Consider the following 23,953-nt stretch of genomic DNA (forward strand, 5'->3'; position numbering starts at 1 on the left):
TTATTTCTGGTATTCTTTATTAAAAATACTGCTGTACACATGAAGAATGAAAACAGGATTAAAGATGGGTAACATATATTGGGATCATGACAGAACTTAACATACTGGTGCTTTTTAGGGGAAGCTGTTGACAACTGAATTACTGAAACAAGGGCCAGAAAAAATAAAAATACATAGGTACTCTCAACAAAACATTTACAGCGTAGTAAATACATAGACAGAATTTAAAACAGGTGCAAAAATTAAAATGACCAACATCACATGATTTCAAAAGGTTGTCCTTTCTGTGCTTTTAGCTGTAAAGATAGGAAGATCACAATTTCCCACATGGAAGGGTATGTCCTGGGTGGTTTTTGTTTTTTTAACTATACACATACAGCTCTTCTTCGGAATGGAAGAGATTATAACTTTAGGACAACCTTCTTAATGGAATTAAAATGTGGTAGAAGGGCTCTCCCCAAAAAACACCCAAGCAGACTTCAGACTGTTCAAATCATTCCCAAATATGGACCAACTGAAATAAATAGAAAACAAAGCTCAACAATTATTTCTTTTATGTATTACCTGACACCAAATGTTTTCTGGCTGACATTAGTTACTTATGAAAACTTATTAGCTGTCTACTTTTTTTTTTTTTTTAAACCAAGTCCTGAGGTTACTAGGGGCTGAAGCAAATTGACATTATGCAAATACATGTAAGTTTGCATTCTAGACTTGTCTCACAGAGGATGGTTTGCTGGTCTAGGAGGGATGAGAAATTCAAGCCTTACTTTACCCCTGCCTGAACTTTCACAATATATTGGTCCACAAATTAAATTTTCCAAAGGTTCCCAAACCCCACAACTGAACAGATGATCCCTTTTCATTTTCAAAGAAAACAATACTGGAAAAAACCTCAGCCCGCTTATAAATTAAGCATTTCATATTTCTTCTAGTATACAAGTACTTTTTTGTACAAAAGAATTACAATATGATTTGTCAAAAAACATATAAAAGACAGCTGCTCTTCCTCAAATACATGAGCTAATGATAAAAGACTGTTTTGCATGTTCACTTCTCAAAGTTCCTGTTCCTTTTACAAGAAAAAGAACAATATTGTGGCAATTGTCATCCTTTGAATATTAAACATTATGTTCCTTTTAAAATTCACTCAGAACAAATGCAACAATAATTGATTTTTAACTCAACAACTGATGCTACCAAATGCGGACAAAACCACATTTTCTAAAATATGTAAAGCATGTCCCTAGTCTTCAAAGCTTTCGATGTGAAGAGAGTTGCTTTTCTTGATGCAAGCCTCAAGGCGGAGAATCATTTTAAAGCTTATAAAAGTGGACAGAGAAATATTAAAAACTTCTCTGGAAACTACAAATATTGAGAATTATTAAAATTGATGCCAGTAACATCAGTTGCAAGTGCTTAGAGTCTGTCCTGACCTTTTGAGTTTCCACATTTTCTTCATAGTGAGCACCCAGTGCTATTAAAATATTCAGTGCTGGGAAAGGATAGATACAGTCTTCACTACTGCTTTACGAAAGGAAATTCCTACATATTTGGCAGTCTTCAATATCAAAGTGTAGGTGTTTATCTTTTACTATAAATCCCAGGAAAACCCAAGTTTGGAGAGACAACTGCATGTCCAAATATTAGAAAGTTAATTGAGGAGGAAAATTCCAGACTGAATTACTTCAGGAATATTCATGTGTTGAGTATTATCAAAAGTAATATTACTTTGGGCTAAGCAGTGACTGCAAAGGCACAGCAGATCATTATCCCTCCAGATTCAGGTTGTAAAACTTCAAAAGCTCTTGATGCCAGACAACTGCTGTGTTTAATCTTCTTAACAGTGTCTTTGTTTCTGTATCCAGTGTAGAGTACCATAACAAAGCTGTGGTTCAAAGAACAGAACTTTATACAAAAATTATACTGTAAATAACCTAAAGTAATACACTCCCGAAACTTCAGGCATTTAACACAATTTCTTTAAAAAAAATTCTGTTAAAAAAATTGCATAAATGTAAATGCAGCTGACTAGCAGGAAAACATACAAACAGTTTTTAAAGGCGCTGGTTGTGTTTAGAGCAAATCTGATATGCCCCTTAAATTATAGGTGTTTCAAAGGTTGCTATTTTGTCACGTTGCTTAGACAAGGCTTAAATGAGAAGGGATTTTATACATGTCAATTCACTGATACTTGATTTTTTTGTTTGTTTGTTAAATATGCATCTTCCGGTTGGTTTGTCAACTAACAGTGGGTGGCATACAGAGCTTGCATACAACACACTTTTACAGAGATTACAAACTAAACTCTAATTTATAGAGCACAATTTCTATGAAATTATTTCCCTGGTCCTTTATGCTATTCTGGGTGCAAATAATATCAAAACGAATAAATTGAGCAATATCCTCAGTGACAAAAATATATCCCAGAAATGTCCTTGCAAAGAGTTTCCCTTAATAAGTATACAATGTGGCAAAACATCAGAGATCAGAAGAGTCTTAAAAAAATTAAAATTAGTGCATATACAAGTGGAAAAAATAAAAGCAGGAACATCATGCACCTGATGTGTTCCTTAATCTAAAATAAATTCTTCACAGATAAAGCCTCCAATGGCAGCCATAGCTCTAGGATAAATGAAACATTCTTCCCTTCAAGTAACAGTGTACCTGACTGAAGTGCAAGCAGCTTTGCTCATCTCCTGTTTGTTTCCCAAATATGAAATGAGATGACAACAGTTCAGTTGTAGTGCAATTTGCTATTGGTTAAGTTCCTCAGCAATGTCCTGCATGCTTTCAGCAAATACTACAACTGACCATTTGCGGCTGCAATTAGTTCTTGAAAAGTATTTTCAAAGCAGCGTTTTAAATCGCTGTAAGTTACCACAAGTACACTCTTCTCGTCTCTGGAAATGAGGCTTATTTTTTCTGGCACACCAGCATCTAACTGTAACAAGAATGCAAAAGATAAAATGTGACAAATGGCAATACAATCATTTTCTTAAACACAAAAACAATCCGGTTTTTAGCAAGTGTGTGAGTATGAGTCACAGAAAGGGGAAGGTTTTTCACTTTCAGCATAGACAGCCTGTTGACTAATCACAGGTTTGAAAATGTTTAACTCAAATCTGACCCTGAATCAGATTCATGGTCAAGAACCATCAGTTAAAATAACATTGTAGAAGATGATGAGAACTTGGTCCAATCCTTCTGAAATACCATCCCCCCTTAAAAGAACCAAGCAAGCTAGGGAGGGATAATCTCTTTATAGACCTGAGCCACAGCATTGAATTTCTGTGCAAGTTACCTGACAGGTTCATCAAATGGAAAGTAAGGAGGGATGGATCTTTGACATTTTAAACAAAATTACATGAAGTATCAGCACCTGAGCAATTTTGGCTACCTATTCCTGTGCTCTGTAACAGCTGAAACTGACTTCCAAATTCAAACTGGCTAGTGACAGTGGGAACAAAATTAACTGGCTAAAATTTTTTGTAAGGTATCCTCCTTTTTCTTAGTCTAGAATGCAGACATCATCTAATCCTCATTGCTGACAGACAGTTAATACAGGCTGTCAGAAGAAAAACAAACCCCGCCCCCGCCCCCTCCAACATACATCTCAAGTTTTTCTTCTGATTGATTAAACTACCATTGAAGCAGCATGGAAAATAACTAACATCTTCAACTGGCTTCCACATAACTTGTGTCACTAATACTTGATATTTCTGCCAGCAAGTGGTGTAGAAATCTCTAGGGGAACTTTGTACATGGCAAGCGGTGTTCATTGATTTGTAACTTGCAGACTCTGCTAAGTACAATGGGTGCTGCTTTCTTTTGAAAAATAGTTTAAGGGATCTTCAACATTTGTTTTATACCTCAAATTCTCTTGTCCACAGACAGGCTTCACTGTCTGTATTATGGTATATAAAGCAACACTTTGGAAACATACCCCAGGGGATGATGGGAGTACTAGTAGATTTTTAGATAATATGGTGATGAGTGCTATGGAAACAGATAAATATACTGTTATGCCTGATTGAATAGAGGAAAAGGAGCACTAGGTTAGCCACTGAGTTCTTGTTTAATAGGGTGTTCGCAGGAGCAACACTGTAAGATAGAAAACATCTTGTAGAAAGAGGTGCAGCATACTGGTCTGAACTCATAGCAATAAAAGCTAGAACCTCCCAAATTCTAGACTCAGTGTTGTGTGAGGCTTCAGGCAAACTAATGCAGAGAGACTGATCAGTTTTCTGTTCCTGTAAAATGAGTATAACGCTGCCACCACCACCCCACAACACTTACCATAGGGTGTTATTAGGATTGATTTGCAAAAAACAGTTTGAAGACAAAGAGTACTAACTATAAATGCTATATATGATCTATCTATCTATTGTTCAGGTAAGTGCTGTACACACACACAATTTGAGTTATCCTACTGGATTTGAAACACTGCAGATAAACAACAAACAAAGCCATGCTATTGATCATGTACTTCACTACATGTGGCTTTCTTCCACTGGTCCTTAGGTAAACAGGTGCACAAAAATGTTGCACTCGGATATAAAAGTTCTTTCTCCTTACGATACTTGAATAAGTTTGAATCTAACAAGGACATTTCAAGAGCGAAGTATGAAAGCACAGATACCCCATTTTACTACGATCCGTTTTCCAACATGCTGCTTTCTGAAGTTTAAGTGGTTTTTTTTAGAGTGCCTTTACTGCCAAGATATTAAGGTCCTTCAGCCCTAGATAGTGATTCTTCGCATTATGGGTCCACAACCCTAGACCTAACCATTTGTTTTGAGGATAAGCTACAAAAGTTTCTAGCACACAATATTCTGCAATATATTCTTTCCCCTGACTTACAGAATTACATACCCCAAAAATCGCTGTAGCTCTTTACCTCCTGTTTGAGCATCAGCATACATTCCTTTAATTTTCACCTGGCCATTAGAACACACTCCCCTAATCTCCTTTACTTAGCCTCATCAATCCCTTTACATCAGGATTTAAAGGGACTGATAAAATGAAATTAAAAGTAAAAGGAGATTAAGGGAGTAACCCAGTGATCAGATAGGTGAAGAGCTACCAATAATTTAGTGGAAGTTTTGGCTGAGGTTAACTAGTAGTTGCTAGTATCTAAGGATCTGAGTATGGTCAAACTTCTCTGGAAAAGAAAGGTGGTTTTGGATTGCTAAGGTTTGGTAAAACATCTGCAAAGCTGAAGTACAAGCTACAGGGAAAAATTAAGTCTATGTTTTTTTTTTATTTCATTTATGGAGTAGGACAGAAAAATTTTCCTCTGCTGCCATTCATGAGAGTGCTCAACTAAAGTTTTGTCAATGATGCAGCTAAAATCTTAGAATACTGCAAGTGGCCTCTTTAAACCAGTTATGCACCCTACCACTGCTGAGCTGCTCTGGGGGCTGGAAAGGACTCTAGCATAATTTAGACAAGCCATGGTGTCTGGAATCCGTGCAGCACTGCATGCTATGGCACCCCTCCGGATACAACCCTTTCACCCCAGCCCTGCCCTTCCCTGGCAAACCCCCAACAGCAGGGTGTGTGAGGGCATCTTCAGGAGACAGCCTTATGGTGGTCTTCCACTGTGCTTGTGCCAGAAGAATCATACCTGGTTGATTACAAGACTTCTACGGTTCCTTTAGGCTATTCTTTAGCATGACAAAAAGGAGCATCTGTACAGAACTCTTCAATGAATTCCCATTTTAGTACTGCTAATTAAAATATCTATGAAAGGTTACACGCTAGTTTAGTGGATAATCTATTCTCATCCAGATTAGAAAAATATCAGATAAATCAACAGAATTAGCCTATCAGTGACGCATCCATTTTCTTTCAACAGTGGAACATCACAAGAAAGCTTCATCAAATCAAGCTTTAAAGAAAGAAAACAGATACAGGTTACCTTGTTAAGACATGAGATAATGTGACTGAGGTCAATCCAAGGAGTGCCTGCTTCTGTCACCTGATGGAAAAGATGATCCCGAAAGAGCTTCAGTAGATATCGGTCTCCAGTTTCTGACCAAGTTGGGTCTTTCTGAAATCTGGTGTAAAACGAAGCTTGACATTAACAATCAAGAGTTAAAGAGATACATATGCTCACTAACTCTTCAGAAAAATCACTGTCTACCTAAGCTTCGCTACGTAACAAACTTACTACCAAGTAGTAGTGTTTTCTTCCTATCACAAAGATATAAGAAGCTTTTTCCAGAGTTCCTCAACTAAAGTACCTGAAGTTAAATGTTTACTAAAAGCCTGCAGAAAAGGGATTGGGAGGAAAATCATCAAAGTTACCAGCCGAATGCTAAAAACTAGTTCTACTGTAACTTAAATCTGCAGTTACCTAACAGAATATTAACTGATTTTGAAAATACGCCAGTGAAAAGTACGTTGTTTCATATTAGCATCTGACAGATAATCAGCACAAAACTATGCCCATTCAAACTCTTTTGAAACATTTTACTATAATTACGTGTTGAGGTAAGCCATAGCTTTGTATATGTGCTCTCAAACATAATAAACTCCAAATACCATATACATGCTAAATATATGGTAAAGAAACACAAATATATATGTTGAGATAGGAATATTTTTCTTTTCTTTAAGTTAAAATTCTGATTACAATTGCCTCAAGGTGTCTTTACTTCTCACTTCTTCTAAGGCATAATTGGAGATAGGATTATTCAGATCATATCTGTGAGGGTAGAAATCTTGAATTATAAATTGGATTTTATACACTGTACTATGAAAAAAAGTATTGCATCTCTTACTCTGGTCTCTCATTGATTGTTCCCAATTTTGCTAGAAGCCTAAACAACCTTCCATTCTGCACCTCCTATAACACAAGAAATGTATGATTAGTTTAAATTTGGGAAGAAACACAAAACTTAAGACACTGATACATGCAAAAGCCTCAGTGCAGCAAAACTGATCTTGTGCAACAAAATTGCAAAGACCGATCAGATTAATTTTGATGAAGATGATTAATCTATTTCTAGAAAATGTAGACCAATACATGGAACTGCATACCCCAAAGTCATAGTGTTATTGATCTTTATACTTCATTTTCTTCCTTTGCAAATCTCCAGTTTGGCCAGCATCCAGGCCATGTTTCTACCCCAGCAGGGCTAGACCAGGGGTCGGCAACCTTTCAGAAGTGATGCGCCAAGTCTTCATTTATTCACTCTGATTTAAGGTTTTGCGTGCTAGTGATACATTTTAATGTTTTTAGAAGGTGTCCTTCTATAAGTCTATAATATATAACTAAAGTTGTTGTTGTATGTAAAATAAATAAGGTTTTTAAAATGTTTAAGAAGCTTCATTTAAAATTAAATTAAAATGCAGAGCCTCCTGGACTGGTGTCCAGGACCCAGGCAGTGTGAGTGCCACTGAAAATCAGCTCACATGCCGCCTTTGGCATGTGTGCCATAGGTTGCCTACCCCTGGGCTAGACTATCAGCTTCATTGCCTCATAGAGCACTAATGCAGACTCCAGCTATCCCATTTGTATAGGATACCATACGGTGGATACTTTTTTTAAACAGTATACTGGGTTTTAAGATGGAGCTGGAGCAGGGTCTGGACATCAGGACCATAAAAGAAGAAAATGCCTAATTTCTTAATTGCTTCATAACCAAGATAAAAGAGGAGGGGCATCTGGGCATTCAATTTAGATTGCTTTGTTTTCTTCTCACACTTTTTTGGGGTTTTTTTTTTTTTTTTTTTTTTTTTTGCTAGCCACTAGTACTATTACCATTAGTAAATAGTACATTTACCATGAGTGAAAGGTGTTTGGTAATACTGGTAAATCAGATTGCAGTTCAAATTCCTAATAAGTATCAGATCTAAGACCAGTTTAGACACAAAGCACATCTGTTCAAAAGGAAAACTATAAACAAGTGTGTATAACTGAAGTAGCTGAAATCCTGACACCATCCCAAACAAAGATAGCAACAAAATCAACACAAAGTATAGAATCACTTCAATTTGGGGTTTTTTATGACATATACACCTGATAATTCATTTCACACACTGCTTTCCATCCCCATGGAGTGTTTGAGAGAAAAAAATTGTTCTGACTGTATCCTAGTTTACAATACATTGTGGATACATGCATATTTTATTTAAGTAGAGGCTTTTCAAATCAGGCTTCCAGAAGGATAAAAGGTTCTAATAATATGCCATTATTAAGCATCTCAAGACCCAGTTACTGCCATCCAGACTCATATGGCGTAGCAGCTTACTCCACACACAATGCCACTGATTTCAGTAGGATTACTCTTGAAGTAATTTACTAGTCAAAACGAGTAAGGTTGGCAGAACCGGGTCCGAAATTTGGTAAATGAAGTCATACTGTAATACATTAGTGTGACAGCTTGATTTGAAAGACAAGAAGAAAAGGGACAACAAGATTTATACTCCTCAGTCTCCTGGAATACTGTGGAGCTGTTTGTATTGCTCCTGTAACTGTATTAATGCCTGATTATGAAGTGGCAGTGCAGCCTCCTACTATGTCCAGCTACAAGGTTTTGCATGCAAAATATATAAATTAAAAAAATAATAATGCTTAATGATTACATAGCACCTTTTATCTGTAGATTTCAAAATGCTTTACATAGGTGGTCAGTTTTATTATCCCCATTTTACAGATGAGGAAACCGAAGCACCCAGCAGGCCAGTGACAGCCAGGAATAAAATAAAATAAAACTAGGAGTCCTTGCGGCACCTTAAAGACTAAGAAATTTATTTGGGCATAAGCTCTCGTGGGCTAGAGCCCACTTCATCGGATGCTTGAAGTGAAAAATACAGGAGCAGGTATAAATACATGAAAGGATGGGGATTGCTTTACCAAGTGTGAGGTCGGTCTAATGAGATAAATCAATTAACAGCAGGATACCAAGGGAGGAAAAATAACTTCTGAAGTGGTAAGAGAGGCCCATTACAGACAGTTGACAAGAAGGTGTGAGTAACAGTAGGGATAAATTAGTATTGGGGAAATGAAGTTTAGGTTTTGTAACGACCCAACCACTCCTAGTCTTTATTTAGGCCTAATTTGATGGTGTCCAGTTCGCAAGTTAATTCCAATGAGAAACCGCAGAACTGGAGTCTGTTTTTGAAGTTTTTTTGTTGAAGAATTGCCACTTTTAGGTCTGTAATTGAGTGTCAAGAGAGGTTGACATGTTCTCCAACTGGTTTTTGAATGTTATAATTCATGACGTCTGATTTGTGTCCATTTATTCTTTTGCATAGAGGCTGTTCAGTTTGGCCAATGTACATGGCAGAGGGGCATTGCTGGCACATGATGGCATATATCACATTGGCAGATGTGCAGGTGAATGAGCTGTGGATGGTGTGGCTGATGTGATTAGGTCCTATGAGGGTGTCTCTTGAATAGATGTGTGTACAGAATTGGCAACGGGGTTTGAAGTAGGGTTTGGTTCTTGGGTTGGTGGTTTTGTTATGTGATGTGTAGTAGCTGGTGAGTATTCGCTTCAGATTGGGAGGCTGTCTGTAAGCAAGGACTAGCCTGTCTCCCAAGGTCTGTGAGAGTGAGGGATTGTCCTTCAGGATAGGTTGTAGATCCTTGATGATGCGCTGGAGCAGTTTTAGTTGGGGGCTATAGGTGACGGCTGGTGGCATTCTGTTACTTTCTTTGTTGGGCCTGTCTTGTAATAGGCGACTTCTCTGTACCCTTCTGGCTCTGTCAGTCTGTTTCTTCACTTCAGCAGGTGAGTACTGCAGTTTTAAGAACACTTGATAGAGATTCTGTAGGTGTTTGTCTCTGTCTGAGGGATTGGAGCAAATGAAGTTGTATCTTAGAGCTTGACTGTAGACAATGGATCGTGCGATGTGGTCTGAACGAAAGCTGGATGCATGCAGGTAAGTATAGCAGTCAGTAGGTTTCCGGTATAGGGTGGTTTTTATGTGACCATTGCTTATTAGCACTGTTGGGCCTAGGAAGTGGACCTCTTGTGTGGACTGGTCCAGGCGGAGGTTGATGGTAAGGCGGAAATTGTTGAAATCTTGGTGGAATTCCTCAAGGGCCTCCTTCCCATAGGTCCAGATGATGAAGATGTCATCAATGTAGCGCAAGTAGAGTAGGGGCATTAGGGGACGAGAGCTGAGGACGCATTGTCCTAAGTCAGCCATAAAAATGTTGGCATATTGAGGGACCATGCAGGTACCCATTGCAGTCCCGCTGACTTGAAGGTATATGTTGTCCTCAAATCTGAAATAGAACTCAGATCTCCTGAACCCTTTTTCGGTGCTCTTTCCACAAGGCCATACTGTCTCCTTTCAAAAATATCTGTATAGGCAGTGGGATTAAGGGAAACACGACAAAGTTGTGATTTAAGCCCTTAAAACCTTAATATCCCACTTTGACTGAAGGATTAGAGTTTGTCCATGTTTTGTCACATGACAGGGAAGACGCAAAAGCCTCCTACCATGCATCTTCGTCTGAATCTTGCTGGGAATTTGTAATCAAAGTAGGAAGAGTAAAATCCTCTCTACAGCAGTATTCTATAGTAATAGGAAAGTACACTTTTTCTGGAAGCTGTATAGCAGATAGTCAATCAAATTCAATCAAGACATGTATTGCTAAGTAGAACAGTATGAGCTACTAATTTTGTTGATGCGAGAGTGACCGCTGGTAGCTCTACTATTTTTCATTTGTTTTACAGGAATTAATACGGGGTAAGGAGAAAAGTAATGGAATCTGAATCTGAGGAATCAAACAAAGGTAGTATTTGCAGTTGTGCCAATTTCTAATACGAACTATTGAAAATGTTTTGATGTGCTGCAGATTGTATCTACTCAATCAGGAAAGGAATCTTCATTCTATAAGGTAAGGATTTAAATGCACAGAGAATACCTCTCAGCTTCTCCTAAGTCTGTTGGTTCAGCAGAATGATGGTGCTTCAGCTAAAGCCCACATCAAAATGCCATCATCATGCACTGACCAACTCCCAGAGAACTGACCACCAGGCTTTTAGGTTTACAATCAATTAGGCAGACCTCACACTCTGACTTGTTAAGACTACACAGCCAGCACCCGGGTCAGTCAAGTGCTTTCATTGTCCCCAAAGACATGAGTTACTGAGGGACTGTATTTATTTCAACATTAGAATTTCGTATTTAGCACTAAATTCTAGTTCTCAAAAAGTCAATGACAAAACTCAACAAGAGCTCAAGAACAGGATTCAACTTTATAGATTGTAGATCTACCCTCCGCAGGATACTTATGTTCAACCTTTTACCACTGAATGATTTACCTTTGCAAGGTCTTCCTCTATAACATCATTTCTCATTTGAGCAGCATCCAGTTGAGTATAGAATCGTGCACCAATCATAGGCATGATATCATTTACACTGCGAAGCCTATTTTGGTCAGTCAGCAAATACCTACCAACAAACCAAATAGATTAATTGAACATATCACATTTAAACAGAGATGCCACCATATTGTTTTAACCAGATCCTATTTTCTGCTTCAGATGCTATTTTGAGCACTAAACATGCAACTGGCTCTGAAGATGTCACTGTGTTTTCTTATATAAATGTCAAGCAGCAGAGAAAATGCTTGTTGTAACTTACCTATATGCTGTGCTTCCAGTCAATCATTGAGAGAAAGCACTCAGTAAGCTAAAGAGTACTCACATGGCAGTGCAGAAGTAGATCAATGCCAGAAAGGGCAGGATTAAAAGTAGGAGATATATGCAGATTGTAAATTTTCAAGTGATGTTTTTTCAAATGAGGAGCAGGGGGCAAATACTCCCATTTTTTCTCTCTCTAACTGTAAGGGTGGGTGAGGAAAATAGTGACTACATTTATGAACACAAAAAAACCAAATCTTATCTCTCTGGTCAGAAAGGCAGCAACCCTATTAATAAAAAACGGACAGTTTCAGGAACTAAAAAAAGTGTGCCTATACTTTTATAAAGAGGTAGAACACAAAAGTTAAGATCTTAATGCAAATCCAATTATTCATATGCTATTTCTCTGACTCTTGAAACAAGAATTTTATGATATTTTGGTCAGAACACCTTAAACACCACTTACTGAGGAAATATGGGAGTTCATATTTACTACATATACTCTAGAAAATATATAAAGCGGTCCCTGAATAGCAAGGGTAATAATGTATTTTGTCGGTTCCTTATACCTACTATGAAGACAATTCAGTACCACTTCTTAATGCTGTACTTTTAATTTGAAATTATCTTAAGACACTACAGAATTTAACGCTTATTTATGTCTGAAAATATGAACTATTCATTTGGTAACTTCAGCTATATATTATCTTGCATTTATGTTTTGCTACTAACAAATTTCCTTCAACTTAAAAAGCAGCAACAAAAACATGCTTCAATCCATGCTATGATACTGAACTTACAAAATCAGATTCTTCAGATCAGAGGAATAGTTGATTGTCACCAGTTCCATAGCTTTCTGCAAATTTTCTCTCTGAATTCCTGACAAAGAATTGCAAGCCAACGCCAACACAACTTTTCCTAGTGAGATCAGATCTGCTTGCTAACAGAAAAAAAAAAACAACTTTACTATGGCACTTTTTAAAAGTACTCGAAAGAGTTTTTTTTTTAAAATGAGTATCTAAAGTAAATGCTTTTTAAAGCCCACATTATCAATAGAATTTTTCAAAATATGTTTAGCGTGCACAAAACAGAAGTCTGTATTAGTAGCAACTGGTAGGAACTACATGCATCTTTATTAACACTTAACATTCAACTGCCTATTTCTATTTTGCAATTTAAATTTTAACAAAAGGAGAGTGACAGGGAAGAATTGTATCTCGAGAAGGGAAAGATCCATTCTTGTGGCGATCAGAAGCTTTGAAAGGAGTTGTCTTTTCTCCATCCACCCCCTTCCACATCCCACCCCAGCAGAGTGAATGAACTGGTGACAAATAGGATAAGTCTTCCAGCTATGACTTATTGGATGATTTACCAAGGATTATTTGTTATACCAAGAATATCCTCCGGTAAAGTATATTTTTTTTTAAATGAAGTAGTAAAACAGCAAGGCTATGGCATTTAGAGAGAAGGAGGTGCAAATACAATAATCTCATAACCCAAACCATCCACTGTCAGAATATCTGACACGTAAAATATAATAATGCAACGTTGTTGATTAACCCTAATCAAGCATGTGATACCATCTTTTGATCTCAGTTGCCAAAGAATATGGATTTATTTTTTTGTGTGGAAAGAAAGGGTTTGCAATAGCAAAACACTGAGCCTTTTAATCTTTGAGTAATTTCCTGTGAGAGGCTATGGGCCTAATGCCCGAAACTACTTAACAGGACAGGTTAGTGAGGTTAGTGTAAGAGTGGCATTTTATTCTGTGCAGGTTCTAACCATATAATCCTGTCACTTAACACCTTGATGAAAAGTAGCATCAAACAGAATTGTTCACATGACAGAAGTGCCACACACATATGCTGTCTAACAAGGCAGCATAAAAATAGTAAATTAAGACAAGGTAATGCTTTATCTGGCTTATGGGAGACCTTCAGGTATGTGTTTTATTCATTGCATTACAGCTGATTAAGAAGTTGTTGGCAGGTGTCAGTGATCTATCCGTCTGAACTGAGGACACTTCTAAATAATTAAATAGAGAATCTCCAGACAGAACACATTAGCTTTACAACACAGTGAGCATTAGTATACCTTAAACAACCTGAAAAGGATTATGACTTATACAAACAAAAAGGATTCAGTTGTTACTTATCTGTACAGAAACTGATGTTCTTCAAGATGTGTAGTCCATATACATATTCCACATTAGGTGAATGCACATCCAGTGAGCATGCAGAGACTTTTAGTCAGCAGCATTCACGGGGCACCATGTGCACCCTCACTTCCCTTGTGCGTCTTACAAGGGCATAACAGGGGAGTCATCTCACTGAGCCCAGTTCCGTCACCACTGTTTGACATCAGGACTCTGAAGTAACGGGGATGGTGGGTGGGATGTGAAATATGATATGAACTACACATCTCAAAGAACATCCATTAACATACAGGTAAGTAATTGCTTTCTTCAAGTGACAGCCCACATACATATTCCATATCAGGCACGCTCCCTAGCAGTAGCCCCTACAAGGAGTCTCTGTAAAAATTGATTTCAAGACAGATCTTCTAAGCCTTGTATCACCCACTGCCTGCCTATAGTAGCGCATAATGTTTTGTGAATGGATGGATGACCAAGTCACTGCTCTGTAAATGTTCCAAATAGGAAGGTGTGCTAAACAAGTCAGAGATGGACTGAGCTCTGGTGGGCTGGCCATGCACCTGTTGGGCTACTAGTTGATAGTATGATCTAATGTATTGAACGATACACTTAGAAATTCTCTGAGTAGAGATGGTTTGTCCTTTGAACCTCTACATAGACAAGAAAAAACCCAGACGATTTTTGGAAGAATTTTGTTCTGTCCAGGCAGAATAAAATACCTCTGCATACATTTAGAGCACACAGTCTCTGCTCCGATTTGCCCACGTGAGACTTGGGGAAGAATAAGTGGATGGTTTAATTAATGTGCAATTCAGACACTACCTCGGGAAGAAATCTGGGATGCAGTCTCAAAGACTTTGTCCTTATGACTGATGGTACAAGGTGCCCCGTCATCAATGTGTGCAGTTTCCCAACTCTCCTAGCAGATGAAATTGTCAAGAAGAAGGCCATTATCATTGAAAGGTAGTGCATAAAGTGCATACAGCCACTAGTTGAGTGGGTGTCCATAAACTTTGAAAAGGCCAAATTGAGATCTAAAGTTGGGGTTGATCTCTGACCAATAGGAATATCTTTAAAATACCTTTAAACTTTTTTTTTATCATCATAAGGTGAGAGAAAACTGGTCAATAGGGGGGTGGACTGCAGAAATGGCTGCAAGGTGAACCTGGAGTGAGCGCAGTGAGGGACCAGAGTTCTTCAGATGTACAGGGTAGTCAGAATCTCTTGTATTCCAGAGTGCATAGGAAAAGTCTGATGTCATAAGGCCCAACTGGTAAACCAGTCCATTTAGAGAGGTAGTGGGATCTAGTGCAATCTTCCTGCTATCAACAGGGTTGCTCAGGACTTCCTGTGAGCAGGCCAACTCCACCGGTATCAACCAGCAAGCATCCACATCATCAGGTGGAGGGAGTAATGGTTCTGATGCAAGACAGAAACCCAAATGCAGACTAGAAGGTTGGGGATCTAGGATAGGGGAACTGGGGAATAATGGTGAGGTTGTGGAGGTCCCTGAACCACATTTGCCTGGGCCTCAGTAGGGCTATTAGGATAACCCTGGATTTCTCTTGTTTGATCTTCCACGAAGTCTTTAGAAGCAGAAGGATGGGAAGGAATGCATACAATAGTCAGGGGAGGAGGAAGGCCTCTGCCTGGATGTGGTCTCCTCATGAACAAAATGAGGACACTTGTCCTCTGCAGTCACAAAGAGATCTGTGTGGGGAGTCCCCCAAAGGCAAAAGATGTCCTGAAGACTTCTGGAGTGACCACTGTCAGCCTGAACAGAATCTTCTGTCATAACTATCTGTCCTTATGTTATCAGCCCCCAGAAACAGGATTGCTGACAAGGTAATGTGCTGAATGGCAAAATCCCAGAGCTGAATGGCCTTTTTGTATAAGGTCAGGGATCTGGCCCCTCCTTGTTTGTTCAGATAAAAGACAGCTGCCACGTTTCCAAACCTGCATAGTCATGAATGTCTGGAAAGAAGGGCTATACGTGCTCTGTATACTGTCCTGAATTCTAAACCACTGATAAACAAAGCCCTTTCTGTAGGGGACCACAGACCTCAAACCATAAGGTTTGCCCATGTGTGTGGCCCATCCAAGCATTGGTAGTGATAATCTGAGGGTGGGTGGGTGAGTGGGAGCGAGATGAATGGAATGTCCCTCATACATTACACTGGTCCTTTCAACAATCCAGAAACTGGAGGTTTGTCAGGGAGACATGAATCAGTTTGTCTAGGTGGCGTCTTTTTGGAAGGCAAGCTCAGCAAAGTCATGTTTGAAGTGACCGGAACAAGAGCCTTGCATATAGAACAACAAATGTAGATGCTGCCATGAGACCCAGCAGCCAGGGGCATATCCTTATCCATGTGAGTGGGTGGAGACAGGATGTGAGAGCCAAGCTCTTGCATAGGCCAAAACCTATTGGATAGCAGTAGACTATCACTGTGTCCACACTGAGCCTGGCTCCGAAGGCTGGATGGGATTTAATTGTAGATTTTTTCTCGTTTGTTCACCTGAGATTGCAAGTGGATGCAGGAAAGCCAGCCCCTGATCAAAGATGGAAAGACTTGGATGCCAGTCCTTCTCAGATGAATTGCTACCACCACAAGCCAATTGGTGAAAACACAGGGCACTGTAGAAAGCTTGAAGGGCGAGACTTAGTATCTATAATTTTTGTGGTTTAACACAAACCTTAGTAAGTTCGTGTGAGCTAGATGAATTGCAATATGGAAGTACACATCCTTGAGGTTGAGGGCAGCATACCAGTCTTTCTGGTCCAGGGAAGGAATGATGGATGTGAGGGAGACCAGCTTGGGTGCGAGCTACTTGCTATAGGTGTTGAGAGCTCTGAAGTCTAGAACCCAACCATGACTTGTTGGATGCAAGAACATACCTTGAACAGAATCCCTTGCCCCTGTGCTGAAGGGGAACTTCTATAGCACCCAGAGGCAGAAGAGACTGAACTTCTTGTTTAAGCAGGATCTTGTGGGAGAGGAACTGGATAGCATAGCCTCTCTGGACCACCTCCAAAACAAATGGTCTCAGGTGATGTTGGACCAGGTCTGTTGGAAGTGAGCCAGACTGTTGTTCAGTGGAAGAAAGGGCAGAGAACACAAAGTAACTGGTATCCTGTCCTCAGGCACTGAGTCAAATGTGCTCCCTGGCCAGTGCCAATGCAGGGAGATGTGACTGAGATGTGACTGAGATGTGACCAGAATGTTTCCTCCTTAAAAACCACCATCTGTGCCCCTAGAGATCAGGTGGTCTGAATTGGAAAAAAGGGCGGACTTTGCTCTGGAAGTTGTGTGTGTCATATCCAAGGCAGTCTGCAGAACAGTTCTGGTCACCACTGGTTGGCTGGGTGGTAAGCCAACAGGTAACTTTTCACATTTTTAAGAGACAAGTTTTCCATGGAGTTCGGGGGGTGGGGGGGGGGGACTGGTGGGGAGAAGGAAAGGAAGTGGCCATTCTACAATTTTCTTTGTTGGAGGGAATGAGAGGTACAGGGTGACTGGGAATCCTAAACAAAATTGCCAACAACCCTTCTCTCATTTGTGTTGTATCCCTAAATTGTTGTTGGGTGCGCAGGCAAATGGAGACTTTACAGCCTCACCTGGTCAGAAGAGTGAAAATAAAATGAATATTGAACTTTACTAAGATGGAAACTCAGTCTTGGTGCTCTGAAGATGCAAAGTGGGGCAGAAGGGGTGCAAAGAGACAAGCTTCAGACTGCCTCTATTTATAACATCTCCTGCACTAAACACTTAAGAGCACTTTTCTGGATCAGCAATACAGTAGGAGCAGCTTGATGTTAACAAGGGTCTAAAAGAAATGCCAGGTCAGGCAACTCTTGCCTACTAACATCCTCAGGCTACTAAGCAATTAGTCATAAGTTGAAAGCAGTGCTTAGCATGGAAGGTCCACCAGACAAGGGTTTTTGGAAGAAACGCGATAGAGTCAGAATAAAAAGGGCTAAATAGATAATGGATTTTATTAGCCATTTCTTTTCTACTAACTGATTACAAAGAACACACAACAGGAGATATCCAGCTAAGAAGAAATAAGAAACAAGTTAATGAACACTGGTAAAGTACACTGAGAGCTGTTTACTCTATCACTAACAAAAAGCTGCTACATTTCTCAGTAGTTTTGAGCTTTAGCAAGGCAGAAACCAGCTTATTCAAACTTCCCATTTATTACCCTGTATGTATAAATAAGCAATTCTCTCAGTGACTAAGCTTGTTTAATGAAAATAAGCTAAGTCTAATTCCCTACTGTGGTCTTACACTACCAGTGCTGACAGGAGACAAAAATGCTCTGTAGACAGAGTAATCATCCCCAAGGGGGAGTTAGGGAAAGAAGTACTCCAAATAATTATGGTGCAGCACTCATTGACTCTAAAGGGAGTCTTCCTAACCCAGGAAGTATGTGTATAAATGTTGGAAATGGGGTTGTGGGAGAAGTCATCCTTGTTTAAATCCTGATGTAGTGAGCACATTTAAGGATGGTGGAGAGGAGAGGAGAGGAGACAGTGCACGTATAAATTTAAAAAAAATTTTTAAGCTATTTCGCCCTTAGCATACACACGTTTACTTCTGAACTATTCCAGCTATAACAGCATGAAAATGGAAAGCAGAAACAAAAAGTACAAAAGGAACCATTAATTGTTCATTGACCTCATTTTCTATTAAAACCCTACATGACACATGCGTCCAATTCTGCAGTAGCTTCATGTACACATCACATCCTAAATTTGTTTTCCAGTATTCACTCAAGTTTTCATACTAAATTTAAAAGATTTTTCCTTCTTTTAAAAAGGAATCCATTCCAACCAATTCTGATTTTTATGGTTTTGCAAAATAAGCTGACCTATGCTTTGCTTGTTGTCAATATACAAGTGCTATATTATTTCTGAAGTTTCAACAGTAACAAAATGACAGCTCATGTATACAAATCACAAATAAATGCACACAGCTTAGGGAGGAAAACATAGGCCAATACCAAAGATTGTTAAAAAATATATATACACTGAAACCTACAAATGTAAAATGTCTAGGCCTTAATAAAAATTAATGTTTCAAATGGAATTAAGAGTTGTTCCTGGCACGTATTATCTAATCTATTATAAAGCAAGTATGGCACTATAATCCTACCTGAAACTGAGCCATTAGTGCCAGTGGATTATTCTGACTGTTATCAAATGTTAAAACATCAAAGACTCCAACACAATTCACTCGTAACCTTTGAAACAAACAGGAAATAGGGAAGAGATTTGGTAAGATTTTATCTTTGATGGTTAGTTTTTTTCTGACATTTATCATATAAAATACAGGGTAAGATTTCAAAAAAGTCATCTAAGATCTCCTGCTGCCAATTAGCTTACTAAGATTTTTTTTTTTTAAATGAAAACAACATATGCTGCTGATAAAAGCTTTCTAGGTAAGAACTTAAGTGGATAGATCCACAAACATGCATGCCACTTACTGGATGATTTCAGAAGGCAAGATGTAAATCCTTCTAAACTTAATTTAGTAGAACTTGATTTCTAGCATCAAACCTTTACCACTTCATTAATCTTGGGCCAACATAAAACATTTTAGTCAAATTATTAAGTTGTTTCCCCATATCTGGCAGACGCATGTAATTAAAAGCTATCGTTGCACACAGATCTTAACAGTCAACAATCTAATTTGAAAAGGCTGTTCTCCATTACCTTGTTTTGCCCGTTACTAGAATCTTTGTTGGATCCATAACTCGACATGCTAATCCTGCTGTATGAATGGTCCTCAGTGCAGAGCTGAGCTGCACAATATATGCCCAAATAAGAGACTCTGGTAGTAACCCAGCATGCTGCCGGGGCAGAGGACCATCATGCTGACCTAAAAGCAAAATATTATAGTATCAATGAACAAACAAAATGCAGCCATCTTTAACTTCAAGAATAGTATGTAAAATTTAAGTGAATGTATTTTGAAATGAAGAATTGACCAACATACCTTAATTTCATTCTACTCTAAGGCTACGTCTACAGTACGAACTAGAAGTGTGATTCTCAACTTGTGCGCTAGCAGAAGTGTGTACGCATCTGAGCTAGCATGCTAAAAATAGTAGTGTAGCTGCTGTAGCACGGGCAGTGACAACACGGTAGCTGCCCAGAGTACAAACCCACTGTAACCCTGTGGGTACATACTTGAGTGGCTAGCCTGTGCTGCTGCTGCCCGTGTGTACAGGAGATGGGAACCCCACTCCTAGGTTGTAGCGTAGACATGTACGCTTACTGAAAAAGTACCACCAACATTTTAAATGGATAATTTTGAATGGTCAAAATAGATCTTTAAAAGGTGACAATTCCTTCAATAGATATTACAACTTTTGATTCAAATTCATGAAAATTAAGTCATTTTAAAAGTTAGGATGAAATTCAGTATGAAAAGACAATAGGTTTAAAAAACTGATTGTTGCAGTCTGATTGTTGATGCATCACAATACTCAAAAAGCAGAAACCAAAAACGTTCCAAAAAAAAAAAAAAGCATACACCACAATAACTACTGCTTATCTGCAATTAGTACCATTGTGCTCTTATGCTATACAGAGAATAGAAAGGAGTATAAATTAACCCTGCCCCCAATCCCAGAGTGTACAGACAAGACAAACAAGTTAACTTCAAATTCCATTAGGGAAATAAGAATGAAAGATTGTATGGTTCAACAGAATTGGAATGCTGAGCCTTATTACCCCAGATCATTTGTTTCATTGTGACCCAAGTCACTAGTAATTCAGTCATTACTACAGTATTAATGTTCAATGGGCCCTGTAAAAGCAACCTGATTTCAATCCATTTCCAAATCATAGCCCAAAAGCCACTCTCCTAGAACAGCAACATACACAGAGTGCAGATCTTAGTGGTTGATTTTAATGACTGACCTAAAATTACTACTAGAAATAGGGAGACTGATTTTTTGTAGAGAGGGGCAGGATGTTAATACTGAAGACACTCAGCAACTAAAAGATGTTGCTGTTTGTGAGGCATAAAGAAGGGCTACAGTGGAAACAATACTTCCAGAACAGGAATACTAGAACTAAATTTGACTATAAATCAGATTAGCTCTTTCAGACGTTTCACTAGGCCACATTAGTGCTTGTTTTGGGAATATCAGGGTCATCAATGTGGCTCTTCTTAGTAATGCCCGGATTCAAGAGTGCTCTTACATATGTGCCTCAATGCTGAGAAATTTACAAGTATCTTCATCCTTTTCCATATAAATGCCAATTTTCCCTGAGGAATGCATCAACATTTCTGGGAAATTGCTCAAGACTGTAGTTAACAGCCACTGTTGAAAAGTAAAAAAACACATTGCTGTAGATGATCCCAGATGCAATGTTACTGTTGGGGGGGGGGCGGGTTTATGGGAAGACCAGTGGGCTGCAAATGTGTCTTACTTTCATTTCTGTTAACATCTTTATCTTTAGTTCACTTTTGGTGGCGAAGGTTCCTTTGGTTCAGATTTTGAAGGACAAGCCACTTCCTCTTCTAACCCACAGAACTCTGGCACACCACATGGAGGCTCCTGATGATTTAATTTTAGAATTTATTGCCCTGCTGATGAATCAGTAATGTGAATCATCCTCCACAAACCTGTTTACACCAGTAGTCTTGCTTTGCACACATTTTTAAAATATCCCCTCTTCATCATTCATATCGATCACGGTTTCATGTCAGGGTGACAGGATGTTCCCTTATTGGGCAAGTCTCTGTCACTCACACATGCACTTTATTTCATTTTATACTCCTTTATATATGGTGAACTGCAGCAGATGTAATACGCATATGGCCCCTTTAAGACAGTGAGTATTACATCTATTTAAAAAACCAACACTAAAATCAAACGTAATTTTTGTTATATTCAAAGGAAAAGCACAGCCAAATGATTATCTTCTTGGAGAACTGCAGTTATTTACATCACTGTAGCACCTAGGAGCCCTAGACATGGGCCAGAAATCCATTGTGTGTGGTTCTATACAGAAACAAAACAGTCCCTGCTCCAAGGGGCTTACAATCTAAGTATCATAATGGGAGCAATATTTTCCTTTTGATACCCAAGCACAAAACACTAATGAAAGAGCACTCACCATATACTGAGAAAGTAAAAAAGATCAAGGAGAGATCACTCAACTAAAATACAAAACTTTATTTCTGCACTAGAAAGCTGGAGTTTTCTGTGCCAGCTAGCTACTTAAGCAGTTGCTGATCTGATAGGCTTGACAGGGCCCAGGCCAGGCCCCACGTGGGGCAGGGATGGAGCAACACACTTCCAGCTCCGCTCTGGTCCCAGATCAGCTCTGCCCTCAACCGCGTTCAGCCTCCAGTCCTCCTCTGCCTCCACGCCACATCTGCCCCCAACCCGAGCCCAGTTCTGGCATCATTCCTTCTCCGGTCCCAGCCCAGCTTCACTTCTAGCCCCAGCTCCTTCCCCAACCCTAGTTCCATCCCCAGTTCCGCCTTCAGCCCAAGCACTGCCACTGAAGAAGCTTAGGCTGTGCAGTAGTGGAGGGAGTTGTGGACAGACAGTGATAATGGAGGGGAGAGGGGCAGGGGAACACAACTGGAGAAGTTTGCTCACCACTGGCCCATGGTGAAAAGTTACTTTGAGTGTTTGAATTGTAAACCTCTGTAATTGTGTATTTCACCAAACAGGAAAAGCAGCATTAATTAAGGTAAAGGGCTCATCCAGTGTATAAGATGGCCCACAGAAGGCAAATGAGATATTGGGATAGCACTGAAAGAAAAAGCAGCAAAAAGTCCTGTGGCACCTTATAGACTAACAGATGTTTTGGAGCATGAGCTTTCGTGGGTGAATACCCACTTCGTCGGATGCATGTAGTGGAAATTTCCAGGGGCAGGTATATATATGCAGGCAAGTTAGAGATAACGAGGTTAGTTCAATCAGGGAGGATGAGGCCCTGTTCCAGCAGTTGAGGTGTGAAAACCAAGGGAGGAGAAACTGGTTGTGTAATTGGCAAGCCATTCACAGTCTTTGTTTAATCCTGAGCTGATGGTGTCAAATTGCAGATGAACTGAAGCTCCGCAGTTTCTCTTTGAAGTCTGGTCCTAAAGTTTTTTTGCTGCAGGATGGCCACCTTAAGGTCTGCTGTAGTGTGGCCAGGGAGGCTGAAGTGTTCTCCTACAGGTTTTTGTACATTGCCATTCCTAATATCTGATTTGTTGTTTTTCCACAATTTCTGCCTGTGCACGTTGGTAGAAGTATTCAACGTATAGGTCCAGATTGTCATTTCGACCCTCAGGAGGAGTCCATGTGGAGTTCTTCTTCTTGTGCTGTTGGTGAGAGGGTACCTATGTATCAGTGCGCTGTTCAGTGTTGTCCTGAAAGTATTCTTTGATTCAGAGACGGTGAAAGTAGGCTTCCAGATAGCCGCAGAACTGGATCATGTTGGTGGGGGTGGCAGGTCAGAAAGAGTCCCCGAGATAGGACAGACTTCTTCTGGGCTGAGTGTGTAGTTGGATAGATTGACGATATTGCTGGGTGGGTTAGGGGTGCCACGGTTATGGCCCCATGTGGCAGGTAGGAGTTTAGACAGCTTACAGTCCTTTTTCCTTTGTAGAGAGGTGAAGTGAGTAATGTAGATCTCCTGTCTTACTTTAGTAAAGTCTGTTTGTATGGAAGTTTGGTTATTAATGAGAGTCTCCAGGTTGGAGAGTTCTTTTTTGCTGTTTTCCTGTTTGCTGTATAGGATATACAAAAACCTGTAGGAGAACACTTCAACCTCCCTGGACACAGTATAGCAGGCCTTAAGGTGGCCATCCTGCAGCAAAAAAACTTCAGGAAGAGACTTCAAAGAGAAACTGCTGAGCTTCAGTTCATCTGCAAATTTGACATCATCAGCTCAGGATTAAACAAAGACTGTGAATGGCTTGCCAACTACACAACCAGTTTCTCCTCCCTTGGTTTTCACACCTCAACTGCTAGAACAGGGCCTCATCCTCCCTGACTGAACTAACCTCGTTATCTCTAGCTTGCTTGCATATATATTCCTGCCCTTGGAAATTTCCACTACATGCATCCGACCAAGTGGGTATTCACCCATGAAAGCTCATGCTCCAAAACGTCTGTTAGTCTATAAGGTGCCACAGGACTCTCTGCTGCTTTTACAGATCCAGACTAA

General features: G+C 39.5%; 1 protein-coding gene across 6 annotated transcripts in view; it reads right to left on the reverse strand.

The window, feature by feature from the left end:
* Positions 1–23,953, reverse strand: part of PAN3 (poly(A) specific ribonuclease subunit PAN3) — a 123,942-nt gene continuing 99,989 nt past the window's right edge. For all 6 annotated transcript variants that reach the window (XM_050937180.1, XM_050937181.1, XM_050937182.1 and 3 more), the window contains 7 exons: positions 19,484–19,649; positions 18,924–19,011; positions 12,413–12,552; positions 11,292–11,421; positions 6,789–6,853; positions 5,924–6,062; positions 1–2,944 (listed from right to left, as the gene is read on the reverse strand). In XM_050937180.1, coding sequence (XP_050793137.1) covers positions 2,804–2,944; positions 5,924–6,062; positions 6,789–6,853; positions 11,292–11,421; positions 12,413–12,552; positions 18,924–19,011; positions 19,484–19,649 — 869 coding nt within the window. In that variant the 3' untranslated portion in view covers positions 1–2,803. The remainder of the gene's footprint in view (positions 2,945–5,923; positions 6,063–6,788; positions 6,854–11,291; positions 11,422–12,412; positions 12,553–18,923; positions 19,012–19,483; positions 19,650–23,953) is intronic.

Source organism: Gopherus flavomarginatus, chromosome 1 (assembly GCF_025201925.1).
Source record: "Gopherus flavomarginatus isolate rGopFla2 chromosome 1, rGopFla2.mat.asm, whole genome shotgun sequence".
Classification (NCBI taxonomy): Eukaryota; Metazoa; Chordata; order Testudines; family Testudinidae; genus Gopherus; species Gopherus flavomarginatus.